At 34.4% G+C, this 10,060-nt stretch overlaps 1 protein-coding gene across 1 annotated transcript; it reads left to right on the top strand.

Annotated features, from left to right (window-relative positions):
* Positions 1–2,681: 2,681 nt before the first annotated feature.
* Positions 2,682–8,961, top strand: LOC142553250 (ABC transporter A family member 2-like). The gene is given in 17 exon segments (XM_075663371.1): positions 2,682–3,083; positions 3,566–3,797; positions 3,893–4,062; positions 4,169–4,354; positions 4,448–4,543; positions 4,625–4,825; positions 4,986–5,145; positions 5,237–5,385; positions 5,387–5,464; positions 6,278–6,395; positions 6,483–6,559; positions 6,965–7,054; positions 7,242–7,385; positions 7,473–7,775; positions 7,859–7,939; positions 8,259–8,435; positions 8,521–8,961. Coding segments are annotated over 17 exon segments (2,904 nt in total). The 5' UTR covers positions 2,682–2,708; the 3' UTR covers positions 8,788–8,961.
* The last annotated feature ends 1,099 nt before the right edge of the window (positions 8,962–10,060 follow it).

Raw genomic sequence — 10,060 nt, 5'->3', positions numbered from 1 at the left:
TTTTAATTTATGTTCTAATCTTTCTTTTTCCCATTGTCATCCATTTTACCAAGTTAAAAGTCTAGCATTACTTGCACGTCGATCACATGATCGAAATTGGAAACATGAAACAATATATATATATATATATAATATATATATATATATATATATACATGTCCATCACGAATCATTAATAAATTATATTAATTTTAAAAAATTATACTTCGTATATCGAATCAAATACATCGTGTGCGAGTTTTTCTTATATTTCATATTTAAAGTTTCTACCACTGATTTTATTTAATATCTAAGTTTTTTTTATGAGATCATAAAAAATTGAGCCTATGGTCTCCTCGTGGGGAACTTAACTTATAAGCCTAATTAATTAGAAGCTCGGATGAGGAGCTAAATTATTGTGCTAGAGAGGAGTGGCGGAGTCAGAAATATAGCTGTGCCCGAGTTAGAATTTTAAACTCTAGAATCTTTTAATATTATAAATTGATTTACCCAACCTAATATCATATTATTTCAAAATTATAGAAAATTTACATATAATTTTTTTTTAAAAAAAAAAATTGGGCCACCCGGACTAAAGCCCGGATATCATTGCTTGTACCTCCGCCTCCGCTAGAGTGAAGAGCTCGTAATTAAGGTTAAGAAGAATTGAGTTATGTGGTTCACAATTAATTAGCAAACTAAAACTAGAATTTGACAACATGCTGATATAAAATATTGCAAAGGCATAAATATACATGACAAAAAATACAGTTTTCTTGTGACTGATTGATGATTGTGACGATGCTTTATAAATTAAGAGTTTGATTAAACAATAACAACAATAAATCTAGCTAGTTGACTGTTCTAATTTTGTTAGTTGCTTCTTCGTGTGGTCCAAAAACATACAAATTTTTAATTTATAGTGATGATAGTGATGTTATTATTTATAGTATACATTTGGACCTAAAATTTAGTAGACATTTTGATTAACTTTAAAAGAATTAAATGTGACAAATACAAAGTATTTTTCAATGATCAATGCTGCATGAAGCCAACCGCTCCCTAAGTTTCCATATCATATACATTCTTTACATGTAATACAAATCTTCATCATCTATAATTTTTTTGTGAACCCCATTAAATTCAACCTAAAAACTATTTATGCTTTAATCTTTTATTGTATAATATTAGATCCATCACATACCTAATCTAAATATATGTAATTTTTAAGTCTGTAACCTCGTCGACGTACGCCTGCTAAAAAGGGGAGAAATGGGTAGTTAGCAAAATAACATTGGTCAAATATATATAGTATATATATATTTTTAAAATGACATTCTCATGTGTATTTAAAAACACTCAAATACGTTAGGAAATTGTCATTTTTAAAAATGAAGTTTGACCGAGGTTATTCGGTCAAATATCCAGGAAAACAATGAAATTGTCTAAATTGGTATTTGACTTTAAAGTCGAATGAATTTTGATTGGATTAGATTCTTTGGTATCCATTTCACTCAACTTGATCATTCCGTATTACATACATATTTTGCTGGATATACTTTCCGTCTCTAAAACTCTAAAAGTCGCGAAAATTTCGGAAATTTATCGGTTTCTATTTAAATGATTATTTTAAATGAAAATCAATTCGTGAGAAAATTAAATGTCTTGCAAATGATTTTAAAAGTTGTTAAAAATAAATATCCTTGAACATACAAAGAAATTACAAAGTGTAAATAAATATTAATTTCACACACCTAGCGTTAAAAAATAATTTGAAAACGATATATTTACCTTAAAATCCATAAAAAGTCAAAGGATGTTTCCCACCCCGTTTGCCATAAACGAAAGCTGTTAAAAGTATACCTTCACATTTTGGATGCACACAATGGATTATCGAAAACGATGCTCTCGCAATGGTCAAAGGCTTAAAGCTATAAATCAACCATATCAATCCCCGACCCGCCCCGCTACCTAAAGGAGTAGGTATCTTATGAGACGATATCACGGATCTTCATCTGTGAGACGAGTCAACCCTATCAATATTGACAATAAAAAGTAATACTCTTAGCTTGAAAAGTAATATATTTTCATGAATGATCCAAATAAGATACCCGTCGCACAAAATACGACTCGTGAGACCGTCTCACACAAGTTTTTGGCATAGAGTTGTCAAAACAAACCGGATTTGGCCCGTCTCAGCACCTAAGATAAGTGAATTATTATGATAATTTTTAGACATCGGCAAAAATCGAACATCGCTGTTGATCATCGAATCTAACTGGTCGGAAAGAAGTATTGTATTTTTATCTTTCGAGGAAGTTATTCCATTGTTTTTGAAATCTTTTTTATACTCGGCTTAAGTTTATGAAATAAAAGTCATATTGGAAAAATAAATAATAAAAAGTCGTTAAATATAGAACACAATAAAATTAAATAAAAAACATTACTTGGTGAGGAAGGATACACATAAATGGTAAGACCATTAATAATTAATAAAGATATTCAACTCTATAAGAAATTTCTTAGAATTATCGTTTCCCAAATTACGAATCCCTCCCGTTTGTCGTGATCTATAGATAGATTCGCTTATAATTAATTTAATCAAAATTCTAAGGGTGAAATCGTAAAAGCACATCCAATGTTCCCCGCGTCTTCCAACTGCAATACGAAACCACGTATATAAAACAGAACCCCCCCCCCCCCCCCCCCCCTGTGAAATTCTCCGAGAAATGGTAATGGAGCTGCAGCGAGGATTTCCTCTGTTAACCCAGCAATACAAATCGCTGCTCTTCAAGAACCTGCTTCTCTCATGGCGGAACAAGCGCTCAACATTCCTCCAGCTATTCTCCTCGCTCTTCTTCATCTCGCTGATCTTTTTCATACAGAAAGCCGTCGAATCGCGGTATGCCTCCTCGTCTTCCTTCAAAGATGTTAGGGATCCGAAGCCTTTGGTTGCGCCTCCGATTCCTCCTTGCGAGGATAAGTTCTACACCAAATGGCCGTGCTATGACTTTGTCTGGAGTGGGAGTGACAGTGCGAGGATTGGTGAGATAGTGAGGAAGATTCGATTGAATAATCCGGGGAGGCCTATTCCTGAAAACAAGGTTTTCATTTCTTCTGTTGATTAATTTGATTCTTTTTTTGTTGGAACGATGGGTGATTTATTTATTGACTTTAATTTTCGAAAATAGCGTCCCCTGGCTTGCTGATTTCTGGTGTCCTGGATAGGGATAAGAATGATTTTTTTTTAATCATGTTCTTCTTTTGACTTTATTACTGTGATGGTATTCATTTTCAACTGTTTTGTTGTATCGCGATTATTGATAGCATTATGTGACCACCCTTGGTTAGGTAACTGATTGTGTTTTTGGTAATCAAGAATTTTTTTGTTGTGAAATTTTGTCATTTGCCTTGAGACTGGACGTAATAATAATCCATCCAATTTTTCTTCAATCTTGATTATAAATGATTTTTATAATCTGAAATATCAATTTTATTTTTTTTGTTTATAGCCATGTATGCACAGTGATTAATGTCCTTCATTAGCTAGAAATTATAAATCTGTCTGTGCTCCATTTACGAGCAGGTTAAAGATTTCAGAACACCAAGTGATGTGGACAATTGGCTTGCCAGCAACCCCATGCTTTGCTCTGGTGCTCTGCATTTTGTTGACAGAAGTGCTACGGTAATTAGCTATGGGATACAGACCAATTCTACTCCGCTTGCGAGGAGAGGAATTTTCGAAGATCCAACTCTCAAATTTCAAATCCCCCTTCAACTTGCTGCAGAGCGTGAAATTGCAAGGTTACTCATTGGAGGTATAACAGATACTTGATTTTTGTCCATTTTAAGCATGATATCACTTCCTTATTTTCCTTCCCGATATGAACCTGTATTTATGTTTCAAATTCAGATCCAAGCTTCAGTTGGGTCGTCAATATAAAGGAGTTCGCGCATCCTGCACTTGAAACTTTTTCTGCAGTGCAACGAGCAGGACCCACCTTTTTCCTTGCAATTGCTATGTTTGCTTTTGTCTTCCAAGTTAGTGCTTTAATAACAGAGAAAGAACTCAAACTTCGTCAGGTATGAACTGATTTTCCTTTCGATTTATCTAATGAAGATATTAGAACTATTGCTTCATTTTACAGAAAATTCTGGGTCTGTGTCTTACACTTTGTTTTATTGACAGGCAATGACCATGATGGGCCTTTATGATACTGCATATTGGTTATCATGGCTCACATGGGAGGGAATCATCTCATTTATTTCATCACTTCTCACCGTTCTCTTTGGGATGATGTTTCAATTCGATTTTTTTCTGCATAACAATTTCGCAGTTGTGTTCCTCTTGTTTTTCCTTTTTCAATTGAATATGGTAGATATCTGAGCCCACCCAAATTTAACAATCTTATATCGAGAAACTGATGAAAAATGTGATGGTTGGAACTTTTTGCTGCTTCTTCTGCAGACTGCATTTGCCTTTATGTTGTCGGCCTTTATTAGCAAGTCTTCATCAGCCACTACCTTGGGTTACGTCATCTTTATTATTGGCTTAATCACTCAGGTTTGCAATTTTGCTCAAAATTTATCCAACAAATATCCGACTGAATGACATGGTATGACAAATCCTTATTGATTCTTTCAGATAGTCACAACCTTTGGATTTCCATACAGTGATACCTTTTCTAAGACGTACCAAACTGTGTGGTCATTATTTCCTCCTAATCTTCTTGCTGAGGGTCTGAACTTGCTTTCTGGTGCAACTGAAACTCCTCAAGATCCAGGTGTCAGTTGGAAGGGGAGGACAAGTTGTGCACCCAATGATACAGATTGTGTCATAACAATGGTACATCCACTTGGCACATCTTTAATTTATCATTTCTCTGCATGCCATTCAAATAGTTTTAGTCCATGTCATGTTCACTTCATTAATTTTCTAAATTTTAAGCCATGTCCTATGATCTCTCAGTCAATTTTTTTACTTTATTTTTTTGTTTCACTGCCAGAATGAAATTTACTTATGGCTTGTCTCTACATCCATTGTTTGGTTCATTCTCGCCATCTACTTTGACAATATTTTCCCAAATGCATCTGGAGTAAGAAAATCGGTGCTCTACTTTTTGAATCCTTGGTACTGGACTGGAAAAGGTGGAAACAAGGTGGAAGGTATTCAATAAAATGATTTTCTTATATTAAATATGTTTCTTCTTTGACAAAAGTGATTGTTAATGCTTCAGTCACTCCTCTTTCATTTAAGAGGGAGGCATTTGCAGTTGTTCAAATTCTATTCCACCCTTGGAGAATATAGCTCCGGATGATGAAGATGTGTTAGAAGAGGAAACAAGAGTAAAACAGCAAGCCTCAGAAGGAGTTGTTGATTCAGATGTTGCTGTTCAAATGCGCGGTGCTTGTGAAAATTTATGCGGGATCTACAAAAATTGGCTGCTGCAAATGCAAGAGAACCTCACCTTACCATGCTCTCAAGGTAAACTTAAAAATTTAATGTGTTTGTAAGCCTGTTTTTGCTCCACAAAGGAAGGATCTCTTAGTTAGTACTGAAGGTTCCAACTTACAAGGGCTTGAGTTTGAGTAATAAATAATTATTCTTGGTTTAGTTGAACATCATCGAGTTGAACAGTCGGGAGTATGGTTCATATGTTAGCATAAAATTTTACTAGTGTACATGCAGAGATATTGTGAGCATATCATAGTTATTAATGGTACGAGGCTTTAGGTTAGCATGGAAGCCAAAGCACGAGGTAAAGCACATGCCTTGTTGAAGCAAGATGTTCTAAGGTGTGATACTCTGGATTTGAGTTATATGAAGAAAGTTGCATACCTTGTCACCCTATATATACTTTACAAACTATTGAACAATTATAAAACAAAAACTCAATACTCTACTAGCAAAGATTCAATGAATACTATGATGCATTATTATCTTGGATTCAAATAAAATCTACCTCAGGTATGTGCTTAGCCTTTGGAGCAAGGCATGTGCATCATGACCAAGGGGTGTGTTTTATCTGATTGAGTCTAATTGCTTCTCGTGGGCTTAGTAACGAAAAAAACAAGAATTAGAAAGTTATAATTAACATGAGAAATAGACTTTAAATTAGATGTTATGGGCATTGTACTAGCAACTCTTGGATCTCAACAGTAGACTAGTTGTTTAAGTTGGGAAATATCATTGTTGCGTAATTTATTATTTCATTTTGTGTATATGTCATTTAGCTTTCTTGGGATACAAGATAGACTGCACACGGAAGGACATGATGGGTGGATTATGTATCTGCAGGGTGTGTGGCTGAACTTTCCCAAGGATCAGTTATTTTGCCTTCTGGGACCCAATGGAGCTGGGAAAACTACTGCTATCAATTGTTTGACTGGAATTACACCAGTGACCGGTGGAGATGGTGAGGGCTCAGATCTGTTGAGAACAATTGCTTTGCTACTGTTTTGGTTATGCGATGAGTCTTCTGATTGTTACATGATATTAACAGCCTTAATTTATGGAAATTCTATTCGAAGCTCAACTGGGATGTTGAATATTCGCAGGATGATAGGAGTCTGTCCACAGGTGAATGTTTTTATTTTCGAAAATCATTCATTTTATTATGGGCATTGTTGCATACTTGGCTTTCTCACTTTAAGAAAAGAATACCTCATGGGGTAAATTTATATTAAAAGTTCAGACCATGCCATTTGAGGTTTTCCATTATGCCATTGATTCCTGTTCACAAAACTATGGCTACTTAGTTTCACATTTATCCTTCTTATTATGCTTGGTATTATTGTAGTTTTCTCTGCAAACTTTAGATTCTTTTATATATATATTCAACTCTAGTTTGGTTAAACCAGTGGGTGCGTCGAACCTTGTAAATGTTCCATAAGCTTAGATAGACAAGAATGATAAGTCAACTATTAGACTTCACAGTTATACTTTTACTGGCCTATGAGTTTTTAACGGGTGGTAATGCAACAGTTTGATGTTCTTTGGGATGCATTGTCTGGCCAAGAGCACCTCTATTTGTTTGCCAGCATCAAAGGTCTACTCCCTGCTTCAATTGAGTCGGTATGTACTATTCATACCTAAACTTGTTATCAACTAGTATCCATTTAATTTTACTTAATTTTTCTTGAGTTGGATTTTTTTTGCTGCATTAGTCAGTCTGCATATGGTGGCGACCAATTGCCATTGCTTGACATCATGACCTTTTTACCCCTGAAAATGAAAGAATTTTTTTTTGTCTTAATATCAGGAGGTGCAGAAATTATTGGCGCAAGTTAAACTCACGGAGGCTGCCAAAATGAGAGCAAGTAGCTATAGTGGGGGAATGCGACGTCGGCTCAGTGTTGCGATTGCTTTAATTGGCAACCCAAAATTGGTTGTTTTGGATGAACCGGTGAGGCAGTTAAAAATTTCATTTGTTATTTTTTAAATAAGTTCTTTGGCCCTAAATTTTTCATTGTGGTAATTTTTGAATTCATAGACCACTGGTATGGATCCTGTAACTCGAAGACATGTCTGGGATGTCATTGAAGAGACTAAAAAGGGACGAGCAATTGTACTGACTACCCATTCTATGGAAGAGGCTGACATTTTAAGTGATAGAATTGGAATTATGGCAAAGGGCAGACTTCGGTGCATTGGAACCTCGATAAGGTTGAAGTCACGATTTGGGACAGGTTTTATAGCTAACGTAAGCTTTTCTGTTGATGTTTATGGAGCTCCGAACAGAGATACTGTAAGTACAACACCTCAGCACACAGCTGTAAAACAGTTCTTTGAATCTGTAAGTCACATTTAAGTTGATTAACTACTTTATTTTGCAACCTATTATAAAACTTCTTGAGTACAATTTTGCTCTTTTTGCAGCGGTTGGGTGTCTTACCCAACGAGGAGAATAAGTCCTTTATGACCTTTGTCATTCCACATGAAAAAGAGAAGCTATTGAGGGTAATCGACTCAGTTTATCAACTGCTATATTTGAATCATTCCGGAAATGGGTGTAGTGTAAATTGTCAGCGTGGATAAGGAGGAACTTAGCGTGGATAAGGAGGAACTTTGTTTGTGTATTGGGTGGAACCTTGGGGGGTGGGGGTGTCGATCTTACCTGCAACTGAATATCTAAAAAATCTTATTTTTGTCTCCCTTAAATGAACATTCTTGTCCATAAAGAGGGGGGAAAAAGAGATTGCTGATGTGGAAGAGCTACATCTTTGGTTCATGAGCTCAAATGTAACACTAAGAATACTCATTTTCTATTCCTACACAGATCTTCTTCGCAGAACTCCAAGATAGAGAGAAGGAATTTGGCATATCTGACATCCAACTTGGCCTCACGACCCTCGAAGAAGTTTTCCTTAACATAGCAAAACAAGCAGAGTTGGAAAATGCTTCTGCCGAAGAAAGCTTGGCCACCCTCACACTATTTTCAGGAGCATCTCTTTTGGTACTAAAAAATTTCCCCGAGTCATTGATTCACCCAACTAATATCCATCATATATGAATTCTTAAATCTATATACGTTCATGCAGGTACCCATAGGGGCGAGGTATATTGGTATTCCGGGTACTGAAACGACGCAGAATCCCAGGGGCCTTATGGTGGAAATATATTGGCAACAGGATGATTCTGGAGCTCTATGCATATCTGGTCACTCGGAAGAATTTCAGATACCCCCTCATATACAGCTAGGCAGCGATTCTACTCCCAGTTCACGTAGAAATATCCTACATAGAAGAAGGAAAGTACATGGAATAGTTATCGATCCTGCTCAAATTAGGGATTCGGATTTACAATGATTTTGAGGTTGGTGAAACAACAGTTACTGATTCATGAATCCTTTGATCATCTCATGTACATGTTATCTCTTGTAAAAATTTCCGAAAATAAATTTTACTCGTGCTTTTGTTGTAATTGACCGTTTCCCAGTATGAAAATTGAATTGTTCGAGTTCAATTTGTAATTCTGTAAAATGTTCTTGAGTTGTCATTTGTGTTCTGCCTGCACTTTTTTATTTAAACATGAATGGATTAAAAGTTACTTAAACAGGAAATTCCATTGAATAACTTCTGGGAGAATCACCAAGGGAATAATGGATCATATTTTAATACAACAACCAGCTTGTCCGGTATGATATTCTAATACAAAACTTGCTATTGACAAAAAGCCTGTTGTTCATCTTTCAAGTTTAAACTTTGTATTGAAATAAACTGGTGGAAAATTGTGAATATGTATCAAAAATCTCATCGATACATTGATACGTTTAGAATTCAATTTTACTACTATATTAGTAATCCTTTGCACGCATTAATGCGTGTATATATGTGATTTTTTGTGTTATTTATATTTGTTATTTTTAGTTTAATGCTTTCTTATAATATTTTTTTTATATTATGATTGATATAATCATTTAAAATGAAATTTTGCATGTAGATATTTTTTTTTTGTAATTTTAAAATTTTTAGAAAGTTGATAGATAGTAATAAGAAAATATACAAAATAGATTTTCATCTAAATTTTTATTTACTAAATGAAAATATAGTGCTTTTATAATTTTAAAGGGGACATTGTTTGTATTTAAAAATATTGATCATGACATCAAACTTAATTATTTTATGTATCTCAAACTTAATAATATAATATATATATTCTTAATATTTGACAAAATTTATCATTTGTTTAATTTTTTTAATGAAAATTAAAAAGGTAAATAATGTTCATTTTAACATGAAAAGTACCTAATATTTATAAACTCAAAATTGATGGATTATAAACTCAAAAAATGTATTATCCCAAAATACTTGTCTACTTGGTGATGTAACCTTCTAGGGTTTATAAGTCAATCTTTATAAATTTAATATATCAATGTGAGATATTCGTTACATTGCAGACCATTTGAGAAGCCGACGTCCGTGACAACCCACTTTTAACGACTTTCATTCACATTTTACGATAATAGTCTTTTTTTAAGTTGCTTATTTCGCTACGTCGACTCTCATTGAAAGCACCAATGTTAGATTATAAACTCAAGAACATTATCATCCCAAAATACTTATTTATTCGATGACGTAA

Source organism: Primulina tabacum, chromosome 8 (assembly GCF_025594145.1).
Source record: "Primulina tabacum isolate GXHZ01 chromosome 8, ASM2559414v2, whole genome shotgun sequence".
Classification (NCBI taxonomy): Eukaryota; Viridiplantae; Streptophyta; class Magnoliopsida; order Lamiales; family Gesneriaceae; genus Primulina; species Primulina tabacum.
Note: the sequence above shows the minus strand (reverse complement) of the source record. Positions and strands in the feature narration are given on the sequence as shown.